Genomic DNA, 11,783 nt, shown 5'->3' on the forward strand with positions numbered 1-11,783 from the left:
TTGAATGTCATTTTCTATAATGATACTTGTTACTATACACGTAAATATACATGAAGTTCTTCAAACTGCAACCACAACGGCAGCCAAATCGTCATTACCTCTGCGCTTTGTCAATGGCAACAACAACGACAAAAAATATCAGTAAATAAATAAATAAAGTAAAAAATGAAAACGAGCGTGAAAATACCCATCATCTGCGCCCAGCAGCTTAACGACTCCACTCCAATGATCTTCACTCCTCCCGCGCATGTCCTCATATGATGTGATCACCATCTTTTGACTTTTTGCTGTGGAAAACAACATCACAACCCAACGGCCCACAAGGGACCAGAGAACAGCCGGCAATTAGCATCAGTCACCTCCTGCCGGATGGGATAGCCACCAGAGCGGCCCTCATTGCCAATGACCCAGAGATCACGGAACGAGGCGCCAATCTGGGGCCACCCATCATCCGTATCGGGTCCAAAACGCGGATTCTTCGCAAAGTCGGCCCAGGCCTTCATCATGTAGCGACTGAGGTCCTTTTGCTGCTGCGTGGCGCCATCCTTGGGATACGTGCCAAAGACCTCGTAGACCTCGGAGCTGTGGAAGGCGCCCGGGTTGGGCACAAGTTTCTTGGGCACGGGCAGGTTGTCGAACGTGGCGTTGTAGTAGTAGCGGAAGGCCTGGTACTGGTTCGACGCCGCCGTCTGCGCTATCGCCGACGTGAAGCACGTGTACGACGCGTCGCGGATCAGCGCCCTGATAGCGGCGATTTCGTTGTTGGGATACTGCCGCCGGTACAGCATTTGCACGGCTTGCTGGATCACCGTTTGGTTGGGGAAGAAGTATTGCAGCGTCTGGTTGAGTTTCCGGAAATCGAACACGACTTGGAAGATGCTACCTTCGTCGCCGTTGGACCCGATCAGCATGGGTACTTGCGCAGCGGTGCGCAATCGAATCTGATTTTCAATGTGCGTGGCGGCTGTGCGATTTTCGACCTTGGGCGCAAAGTTGAGCCGATTCTTTTCGATGATGGAGCGAATCAGATCCACAGGTTTATCCCGAACGCAATCAATTTCTTTCTTCGATGGCGTCGCTGTGCAGTTGAGGGTCTTGGTGAGGTTCCTCCACGCGATTCCGCCGTCTGTTGGACCAGCTCCGCCCTGGCTCTGGATAATGGCGCCGTGGAATGGAACTGGTCGTGGCGGCAAGGCCCAGAGCATCTTCACTGAGAAGCCACCAGCAGATTCCCCAAAGATAGCTACCTTATTCGGGTCACCGCCAAATGCTTTAATATTCTTCTGAACCCAATCGAGAGCCTTTCGTTGATCAAGCAAGGCGAGGTTTTGGTCGTAGATTCCAATGTCTGGAGAGTTGGGGAAGCCAAAGACTAATCATTGTTAGTAGATGATTCCAAATGACAACAAGCCGAGTAAAACAAACCATTAGTCCGATAGTTGAAAGTGACAACAATGACATCCTCGTATCCTGCAAGGTACGAACCATCGTACTGATCGCTCCAAGAGTTCCCAAACTGCAAACTACCTCCATAGATCCAAAACATGACCGCCCGACCTTCGGGCGGAGCAGAGGTGGACGGTGTGTAGACATTGATGTAAAGGCAGTCCTCGCTTTCGGGCGCCCCCGGTTTGTTAAAAAGCTCCTTCGATATGGGACCTGCAGACACATCAGGGATGAGGTCTATAAAGCACCAAAAGGATACATACGATTGAACTGTTGAATACAAGATGGCTTCAAATCCTTCACGTCCTTTGCTTCAGTCCACTGCTCAGGGTCTTCGGCCCTGCCGAAGCGCAATGGAGGAGTTTTGGCATATGGAATTCCGAGATACTTGTTGACAGGGTCTTTGAGGTCAGGAATAGTTCCAGTGGTGCCAATTATCTTTCCATCTCCCAACTCGACGGAAGGATCTGGGCCAGACGAAGAAGATTGAGGAACAGCATCTGCGAAAAAGGGCGACTGAGCCAAAAGAGCAAAGCCAGCAAGGAGCGACGGAGAAAGATCGAAGTTCACCATGGTGATAAAGAAGGAATGGCTTCGCTACTGGGCGACGATAGCGAGTGAAGAGCTCCCAACCGCGGGTGTTGGTTTTTAGTACGTCGGCCATTGCAAATCATCTAAGCGGATCAAAGGACGCGAACCCCCTGGTTCCGCGAACATAAAGCTCATCACCGGTGAGCTTGAGCGCGTCGGTTCCCCAGATAGGAAACTCGATATGAAGTCGCATTAATCATGGCGGCTGGGCGGCGGGGATGAGCTGGATGCGGCTAGGGCAATTGGAGCCCGAGGATTGATCAAGGATTCCAGAAGAACGATCGACTGGGTGGAAGGCGGTGAGCTTGGCGTCTATTGTCGTTGGTTCTTGGGACAGAGGAGATGAAGACCAAAGTGTCAGGGATTGCGCACCAAATGGGGATGTCGTTGTCGCTGTTACGAAGAGTCCGGGATGGAGGGAACCGTTTCCCTTGTCTCCCTTTTTTTCCCCCATGGCCATCATGGCAGGGTCTTCGCGTGGCCACCGGTTCCCTCTCGAACGGTAAAACTCTAATGCTATCGAACCATCTTGTCATTGCCATTTCATGCTAAAATGGTCGTTCCTGTCCGCAACACGTGCCCCGGCTCTCCGCTTGACATGGCCGACGCCGTTGCGGGCGACTCCTGGTCACATTGAAGCTTCTCACCTAATGGAACGGCGCCTTTGAGCCTCCTTAATTGTTTACTTCGGATTTATCTATTCAAGCTAAGCGCCCTTTGCTCCAAACGCCTGCCCGCCAGCCGCTGCGTCCAAAGCCATGCTCTCATCGAGCCCACAGACCTGGAAGCAGAATTTGGGCGTAAAGTATTCGGGAGCTCCCACGACGCCTGTTTGCTTGAGCTGTTCCAGACCTTGCTTGATGGCGACATAGGCCGGTGCGATGCTGGCAAAGGGGAAGATGATCATTCGATAACCCATTTCGCGGGCCTCGTCGACCGAAATGGTCGGCGTGGCGCCGTGCTCGACCATGTTAAGCACCATTGGCCAGGGTGCCAAGTCCTTTACCACCCGTCTGGCCATGTCCTTGTCCGTCACGCCCTCCAAGAAGCCCACATCAGCCCCCGCATCGCGTGCAGCCTTCAGGCGCGCGACAGCCGCGTCATATCCCTGACCCTGCAAGGCGTCTGTCCTCGCGATGATGACAATGTCACTGCCGAGCTTTCTTCGCGCCTCTCTCGCGGCGCGAATGCGCGAGGTGTAGACTTCCACATCGACACATTCCTTGCCGGCCAAGTGACCGCACCTCTTGGTCTGTACCTGGTCTTCAATGTGCAATCCCGCTACGCCACCACGAGCATACAGTTCGACTGTGCGCGCAACCATGATGGGTCCTCCGTATCCAGTATCCGCGTCGGCGATGAGGGGGACTTCAGGCTTCAGCGAGGCAATCATGGAGCTGTGAGCCGCCATGTCGTGTTGAGTTGCAATGCCCAGGTCGGCATGGCCAAGGCGGGAGGCAGTAGTGCCGGCACCAGTCTGCGGATTGAATTGTCAGGATGGACTTTCGGGAATGCAGTCAAATTCGGTTGTAGCATACCATATATAGGGCGTTGAAGCCTACTGAATGGGCAATGCGGGCAGAGAAGCCATCGTAGACGCCAGGCGCGATGATGATGTCTTTGCTCTGCTCGAGAGTTTGGCGGAGGGTGTTGGCGGCGGCGTTGAAAGTCATTTTGCCGTTGAAATCGATACTTTGTACGCTGGAGTGACGACGGCTATCCCCTTCGCCTTTATAAAGCACAGGGGCGTCGACGCATTGTTGCTAGGTGTGGAGACAGAGTGGGTTCTCCCGCTGCGCTGTTGATCCAATTGCCGTCCGATGATCGGAGGTCGACCGGCAGCGGGTTCCGCCACGTGCGAGTTATTCCCGGTGGCAACCTGGGGAGATGGATGCTCAAAAGGGAAGACTGAGGTCGAGATTGACGAAAATGTTGCGTGGGTGTTGATAAACGGTGAAAACACAAGCGCTTTGGGAGAGGTGGGGTGGCGAGATAAGATAACATGATGAAGACGTTGTTGCAGCTGCAAAAACAGCTCACGTCAGAAGCGGTCTTGGGGCTCTGAATCCATTGACTCTGCAGAGATAGTAGATACTCTATCTCCTCTTGATGGTAGGCCTACAAGCCCGGACATGGCAGCTCTGGCCAACGCGCGCCCGCTTTGGCGTCATGTTCATTCGACAAGCCGCATTTCAAGGTCAGACAGTTTCGTTGCCGGGTCCGGCCGTCGGAACATGGTGTTCATTCAAGAGAAAACATGATCAGAAAAACGTTGGAGCAGCGTGAGGCTGTCGACGAGACGAGGGTTAGGTTAGTAAGTTAGATACTGCAGTAGACGACTTGGAGATCGATCCTTGCCAAATCGAGCAGCTCTAGGTATAGTGGTCGGGTAGCTCCATAGCAGCAATGACGTAAGAGCAATAGCCTCAATGTCTTATACATCAACATCCATGTACCTACATATTTATGCTTCGGACATTTTTGCAAATTCGTCTCTGTTTGGCCCGCTGCATGCATGCACCTGGTCGATAGATTTTGTCCAGAGAGGGACAGGTCTCGTTGAACATGGTCTGCCAAATGTTGCACGACGCTAGACACGAGGCGCGACAGAGAACCAATACTAGCATTCTCTCACACTGCTTCGGTCGGGCAGCAAGCAATTCACTTACTAGCTGTTGTCGTTTTGAGACAGTGGGACAGGTAGAACAAACACGATGTGAAGAGAAGCCGGCGATTTGCAATTGTGCGCGTGTTGGAACCAAGGCAAAGGTGCGACAAGCGACTGGAGGCAGCGTCGAGTCGACGGCATGATGCAGAAGCAGGCTGTAACTGCAATGTTTGAATCATGGAAAGTAGGTTCGGTGAGGAGCCGGTGCCCAGCCTGCGGAGCCCTCATGGATATCCGGATGGCCTTGGGTTGAGCAGCCCATGCCCAGGCCGTAGCTCTGTTGGTACGTTGAGAAAAAGGCCCAAACAGGAAGGCGTGGCTGATTATCGCTATTGCCATCTGTTTCGCTATGCACCGGGGACTGCGAGAGCAGAGAGACAGCAGGCATTTGCTACAGTCCCGGAAACGGTGGCGGGTCGCTACGAGCGTCGCTGGCCTGGGTGGTCATGTTTATCCGGGCATTGAAGCCTGCATTGTGCTGGGATTTGGTAGGTTGATCAACGGCGAGGTGGTGATGGGCGAGGACGACGACGACGACGACGACGACGACGACGACGACGACGACGAGCAAAAAGCAACGAGACGGAAAGTCGGTGAGGTAGGTCAGTCAGCACGGCACAGAGGTCGAGTCGAGGGAGAGGCAGAGAAGAAAAAAATAAGAAGAGGATGACATGACGGCTGAGGAGTGACGGCTGAGAACATCGGCCCCCCGTTAGCTCATGTTGTCGGTTCGGGCTTCGGGCAGGATCCAACCATACCATGGGGTGGGTCATCATCCATCTCAGTGTAGCTCCTCAGCCCTGTGCAGCGCATCGCATCGCGTCTTCCCCTCGTCTTCACCTCACCACCACCACCACCACCACCGCCGCCGCCCTGCTGGTCTGTGTCGCCCCCAGAATCATGTTTGCTGCGCCATCACACCTGGTCCTCTTGTCCTCCTCGACCGTGGCCCCCGGCTCTGCCCTGCAACTCTAAGAGGGCCATACAGCCACCGCCTTGCTGTCTACCTCGCTGCGCAATCCTGCCCTTTCTTCGCCGCCGCTCTCGACCCTCTTCTTCGTTAACCTCCTCTTGCTTCGCTTCGGCCGATCTCCTGCGACTCTATTCCACTACTCTACCGTCGTCTTTCCGGAATGGACGGATACGCACACCCTCCGCCCATGGCCCAACCAGCTCCTCCGCCTGTCCCCGCCTACTCGTCGACAGCTGGCACCCGCCAGCGAATCATCACCTCGTGTCTCACGTGCCGCCGCCGCAAGGTCAAATGCGACCACAAGTATCCAATCTGCTCTGCATGCTCCAGAGGGAATCACGTCTGCTACTATGCCAACATTCCAAACCAGCAGTCCGGCCGCTCCCCGCCGAATTCCTCGTCAAATGCGACATCCAACCGAGTGAGCAAGCACGCCGCCCCACACCCGCGAGGAGCCCAGTCGAGTCATGCCGAAATCAATGCCCGCCTCGAGAGACTCGAGTCTCTGCTGGAACGCGCCGTCTCGCAGCCTGCCTACCCGCCAGTCGCCACCAGGCAACCTTCCCGTCGCGAGCCAATCAAATCCGAGGTCGTCGAGAGCAAAGAGACGGCCGAGAACTCGGCTTCCCCAAAAAGCAGCACATCGTCGGACCAGATCCTCGCCGCTGATGCTTACGATGGAACGCTCCTCGTCGAAAATGGACAATCGCACTTTGTCTCGTCCCTTCACTGGGCTCTATTAACAGATGAGGTGAGCGCTTATCCACCACAAATAGCACCCGAATTTCTGCTCATCTCTTCAAAACAGTTGCAAGATATCAAAGCCATCTTGAGCAATGAGCAGCACAGAGGGAATCCCGAAGAGCCATGCGAGCCAAGAATTCGCACGTCGCAGTCGCTACTTTTTAGCAGTGGCCAAGCCTCGCGCGATCCTTCGGAGTACATGCCCAACACCCCCGAGGAGTGCTTTGAGCTCTTCGGCATCTTTATCCAGAATGTCGACCCCGTCAGTCGACTGGTGCACAAGCCGTCTCTGAGCCGCAGATTCAGCTACTTTATCCGAACATGGGCCAACATGAGTCCCGCTTCTGGACGCGCCGACGACAGGTATGTCCCGCACTCAGACACCAACTACGTGACTGCATCTCACACGGTTAGCGACCCCTGGACGGAGGAGCAGATTCACCATTTCGAGCCCCTAGCCTTTGCCATTTTTTACTCCTCCATCAACAGTTTGAGACCTGAAGCAGTCACAAACCGTTTCAGAAAAGACAAGCAGTCATTGTTGATGAGATACCACCAAGGCCTTGAGCTGTCTCTCCAACAGGTCGATTTCCTGACAACCTCAAGCCTCGAGGTCCTTCAAGCCTTTGTTCTGCAACTGGTATGCCTCGCAACCGTGTTTCCCTTGGTCGCTATCTAATTGCTGCCGCAGACATGCCAAGTTCGCGAGGACGACATGGGTCCAGTGTGGCCGCTGACTGGCATCGCCATCAGGATTGCGATGCTTCAGGGACTACACAGAGAGCCCACGCTCTTCGCCAACTCGTCCATGGACGAAGTGCAAATGGAAATCCGCCGGCGCGTCTGGCATCAGATATGCCACATGGACTGGAGAGCCGCAGAAGGGAAAGGTATGGAACCAACCGTGTCTGACGATGATTTCACCACCATGCTCCCGAGAAATGTCAACGACACCGACCTGGTCGAAGGACGCATGCCGCCGTCGGACCCACACATGGAGGAACAAGGCTTTACAGATATGACGCTCCAACTTTGCCGTCTCAGCATGATCAAATGCTTCCGTAGAATAGCTCAAAATGTTTACCACCTGGATCGAAAAGTAAAAGCTTCCAAAATCAAGGACGGCGAGACTTGCGACATTGTCCAGGAATTCCAGGACCTATTTGAAGAAACTAAGAGACTGGTCGACGAAGTGCACGACAAGAACGAGAGGTGCTACCTCCGGTATTGCCGCGTCGACATAACCATTCAGAGGTTAACGATTGGCCTGACAGCAAACCTCGAATGGCGTTGCTGGCTTATATTCTGGTATGGTGTCCCAAGAGAATTCAGGCATTTGGTCATCACCGACGAGATTCGCACCCAAGTACTCACCCGGTCCATTTCTTTGATTGAATCCCTCAACACCGTCTCTTCCGACAAGGATGCCGAGCACTTCCAGTGGCATATTGGTGGGCACGCCGCTTTTCAATCCATCATGCACGTCCTCTCCGAACTCCGTGATCCTCAGTTTCCTGCCGCGAACGATTCAAATATCCGCTGCCGGGCGTTGCGCGCCCTGCACACTGTATATGCTGTCAAAGGCCGGACCGACTCAAACACATGGGCCGTAATCCGTCGCATGATTGATCGACTGGACCCCAAGCACGAAAGCGCCAAAATGAGCACAATGGGGGGCTTTTCGGAAAAGCGCTTTGGCGAGCACGACCTGAGTGTCATTTACTTTGCCAAAAGTCCGAGTCCCAGTACAATACCTACTCCGCAGCCTCAGACGGTGCCGTTGCCGTCACGACCGAACCCCCAGCAGATGAACATGGCTCAGACGCGGCCTCCTGTGACCATGTCCCAGCCAGATTATGTTCTCTATCCGTCTGCAAATGGTCCGCCCATGGTGTCGACCATGGGCAACGGGGATACAATCGAGGCACGCTACGCCGCTAATGGACCTGGACTATCCGCCGGCTTGTCGGAGATTGAGAGGATGACAAGCAGCGGACTGGGTGACATCAATACCAACGCCTGGCTCCAAGACATGGCAATGGATATGGATTGGGTAAGTATAGCCATCGGATGAAACATTGTTTCAGCTGACATCTCGTAGGGATTCTGGAACTTTGACCCTCTGCAATTCGACTCTGGCTTTGGCCAGTACGCGGCCGGAAACGGTCAGGGCCAGTGAGATGTGCCTGACTGTCGGGGACCAACTCTGCTCCAGATGTCAACGGACACTTCGAGCAACTCGATATACCAAATACTGGCAGTCAAGATGCTTCAGGGTGTGCATCCATCTGGCAACGCGATGAAAAGACGCCGCGACCAAGTTCCTGATGGCTAGGCCCTTGAACCTCATTGGACAACATAATGTCCGCCCAGCTGGCGCCCAGAACACCGATGACTACGATGCTTGAGACTGGGAGGATGCTGGAGCATCCACTACTGCTCACGGTGATCAAGGCCTACCTGGATGGCCAGACTCCCGAACCGCGCGTCGCGCGTGGTCGAGCTGAGGGGGGCACCAAATGAGTAATGTCTGTCGTGGAGACTACCACGTCAGCTACGTTGAATTCTACAAGATGGAAGCGATCGGATGGTGGCAGTCTTTACCTTGAGAGCACTGACGGAATAGTAGGTAGACTGCAAGGTCCGGCCGACTTTACCGGCATTGAATTAAGAGCTTCAAACACCATTGCTCCATGATCTTTCGCGGAAATCGAGTGCCATGACGCGATTGCATGCGGTATAGGAGTCCTGCGCAGGCTCGTCGTCGTTGTCGCTTCCCGTGCTCACCGGTTGGCCTCCGCTTCGGACGTGGTCCGGCCGACGGTCCTTCACCCACCGCCTCGGGCGATGTGCCTCCTTTCCAACCGCATCTGTCAACGAGGCGCAACCACGCTTTATCGCGGCCCTGCAAGACAGCCTTGTGTAAATTGACCATCAAAGCTCAACACCACCGCCTAAGATCACCGGTGGATCCGGCGCAGCGCTTACGCGGCGGCAACCTGTGTTCCCCACGGGCTGGTTGCCGCACTGCTCGCATCACCCGAAAAGCCATGCAAGAAGAACCCAGCGACCCAGCTATACGGCTTTCCGCTTCGCTTTCTAAATGTCGACAACTCGTGGATTGCCTTACTGCCATCCCGTGCCCCACGACGGCTGGACCGATATCCCCGCACTTTCAAGCGACAGCTCCGACCAACCTTTGCGTACATCACAACTTCCCAGCCACCAAAGCACTCCTGGTAAAGGGGTAAAGCAGCGTGTCCTCTGAAATGATGGGGTTAGAGCCCCATTCTCCTTCCACGAATCTCATGAGCTGTGCCGTGGATGCTTCTCTGCACGGCTTGATCCCCCGGTGCCGCACAAGATCCCCCAGCGCCTGCGTGCCTATTGGAATGTTTTACGCGCAAGCTGATCATCCGAGACACTATTACGAGGGGCCGACGACGGGTGCGCAGTTGCTTATTTCAACAGTCGTGTCCAGCATGTGCCCTGAACCACTTCATGATCACCACCCCTGACAGCTTCTCGAATGCAGCTGACGCTTGGCGCTTTGTATCTGGCAACATCAAGTCATGATTTTGTGGTACTTGATCCTGACAATCCAAGGGTAGCGGCCCGTTAGCCGCTCAGCCGCTAGACTCATTGGGATACCTATTCTGCTCGCTGTAGTCTGTTGTCAATACTATCCTGGCTCTGCACATTGGCCTTGCGACACCACTGCCTGCAGTATTGATGAGGCGTCCTTACATGACTTTGCTCATCAGTCCATGTTGTCATCGGAGAGCTCAATGATGACGTTTCTTGCTGGCTGTCTTTTGGGGTCGAGCTCACCAAGTGTGCAGACTCGCAATCGAGGCCCGTGGAGGGCGTGCTTTGCACAGGTCAGGCTATGCCCAACTCTTGTCCAAGTCTGGCCAAAGCCATGAGCATCATGGCCATCACTTCCAATCCAGTCCCTGATGCAGTCGATTAGGAGCAGACTGACCTCTTCCCAGACTCGACGGCATTCGCAAGAACTTACGCATCATCAGAGACACAGACAAGGACTGGGTTTGAGCAAGACGTTTGCAAAGCCATACATAAGGACCAGCGCAACCATCGACCATCGTCTTCTTCACCACCACCACCACCACCACCACCACCACCACAATCACTCTCGACAACCACTTCACTACTACTTCCTCTCTCCCTACCTTTTGCCAACTATCTGATCTAATTTTTACCACACTCGTTCAACATGCGTTCCATTAACACCATCATTGCGCTTCTGGCCCTGGGTGCCATTTCTTACTCGGCTCCCACTGAACCTGCTGGCAATGCCGTTGCTACTCCGGGCTCTCAGCCTCCTGTCCCCGCCGACGCCGTCGAGCCCCGCTGGGTCAAGTACGGTCGACCCCCGAACGACTCGAGCCGCCACGCCGGCCTCGTCACGGCCAATGCCAACGTCAACGCGCGCGACGCGCCGGCTCCCCCTCCTTCTCCCCCCAAGCAGCCGGGCCTCGTCAACGCCGACGCAGACGTCAACGTTGCCCGCGACGCGCCTGCGCCGCCGCCTTCTAAGCAGCCCGTCGGCTTGATCAACGCCGACGCAAACGTCAACGTTGCCCGCGATGCCCCTCCCCAGCCCGAGGGACAGGCGCCCCCGCCCGAGAAGAAGGCCCCCCAGGCTCTCCGCGCTTAGGTGGAGACGGCGTGGACAGTAGCGAGGATGGATGATGAGTTTTGTGGATTGGACAGTTTAGGGGGAGAGGGGAGAGGAGGAGGCGGAGGCGGAGGAGGAGAAACATGAAGGAGAGAGCAAAAGTCAGCGGACTCGAGTGATTTGACGAGAACCAAGTGGTTGTGGTTGTGGAAGGAAAGTTCTTGGTGAATTAATCTCCTTAGCCCCACCCGTATCTTTCCTACTTTCGTTTTTGTCCAGGGCTTGTTTGTTATATCGGTTGCCCCCCCCCCCCCCCCCCCCCCCCTTTTTTTTTTTTTTTTTTTTCCCGCTCATCTTGTCGTCATCATATCCGCTGTGGGAGATGTAGTGCTGTCTGTCTGTCCATGCAAATGAAGTATTGGTGCCGCCGACCAACAGAGTGACCGCTGCTGCTGCCTTTGCCTTGTGCTCGCGTGGTACTTGCTTACTTTCATTTGTTCCTTGGAGCTTGCCAGGCCTCCTTCGTGCTCCAGTTGGCTTTCTCTCGCGAGCCATTTCAACGCTCTCACCACGGAGAGGCAGGTAGTCATTTGATGATGTCTCACACACACATCACCATACATCAGGCAAGCAACCCCAACTCACAAACACACCATTCTTTCTAAACCTCACGTCCATTTCCCTCGCTACAAATCGTACAATTACACTGCCACGACAAC

The 11,783-nt window shown here is 54.7% G+C and overlaps 4 protein-coding genes across 4 annotated transcripts; 2 read left to right on the plus strand and 2 right to left on the minus strand.

The window, feature by feature from the left end:
• Nucleotides 1-156: 156 nt before the first annotated feature.
• Nucleotides 157-2,126, minus strand: IWZ02DRAFT_271721 (Carboxylesterase). Its single transcript, XM_066763503.1, has 3 exons — nt 1,710-2,126; nt 1,426-1,659; nt 157-1,372 (listed from the first exon to the last, which is right to left on the minus strand). Exons 1-3 carry the CDS (start codon nt 2,017-2,019, stop codon nt 303-305), a joined length of 1,614 nt encoding a protein of 537 aa, XP_066622210.1. The 5' UTR covers nt 2,020-2,126; the 3' UTR covers nt 157-302.
• A 617-nt stretch (nt 2,127-2,743) lies between these two features.
• Nucleotides 2,744-3,710, minus strand: IWZ02DRAFT_469744 (putative carboxyphosphonoenolpyruvate phosphonomutase; the record flags this gene model as incomplete). Its single annotated transcript, XM_066768749.1, has 2 exons — nt 2,744-3,514; nt 3,576-3,710. 2 exons carry the CDS (start codon nt 3,708-3,710, stop codon nt 2,744-2,746), a joined length of 906 nt encoding a protein of 301 aa, XP_066622211.1.
• Nucleotides 3,711-5,838: 2,128 nt separating this feature from the next.
• IWZ02DRAFT_433301 (putative C6 transcription factor) lies at nt 5,839-8,601 on the plus strand (the record flags this gene model as incomplete). The annotated part of the gene is made up of 3 exons (XM_066766284.1): nt 5,839-7,062; nt 7,114-8,475; nt 8,524-8,601. 3 exons carry the CDS (start codon nt 5,839-5,841, stop codon nt 8,599-8,601), a joined length of 2,664 nt encoding a protein of 887 aa, XP_066622212.1.
• Nucleotides 8,602-10,659: 2,058 nt separating this feature from the next.
• On the plus strand, nt 10,660-11,103 carry IWZ02DRAFT_490755 (uncharacterized protein; the record flags this gene model as incomplete). The annotated part of the gene is made up of 1 exon (XM_066769686.1): nt 10,660-11,103. The coding sequence occupies one exon, from the start codon at nt 10,660-10,662 to the stop codon at nt 11,101-11,103; it is 444 nt and encodes a 147-aa protein (XP_066622213.1).
• Between the last annotated feature and the right edge of the window lie 680 nt (nt 11,104-11,783).

This window comes from Phyllosticta citriasiana (assembly GCF_038021145.1).
Source record: "Phyllosticta citriasiana strain CBS 120426 chromosome Unknown IWZ02scaffold_7, whole genome shotgun sequence".
NCBI lineage: Eukaryota > Fungi > Ascomycota > Dothideomycetes > Botryosphaeriales > Phyllostictaceae > Phyllosticta > Phyllosticta citriasiana.

Bases quoted from the DNA above. Each gene is read 5' to 3' on its own strand.
- IWZ02DRAFT_271721 (XM_066763503.1), bottom strand. From the start codon at position 2,019: ATGGTGAACTTCGATCTTTCTCCGTCGCTCCTTGCTGGCTTTGCTCTT. The intron at 1,660-1,709 runs GTATGTATCCTT...ATGTGTCTGCAG, and splicing joins TTGTATTCAACAGTTCAATC to GTCCCATATCGAAGGAGCTT. The intron at 1,373-1,425 runs GTTTGTTTTACT...AACAATGATTAG, and splicing joins TTTCAACTATCGGACTAATG to TCTTTGGCTTCCCCAACTCT.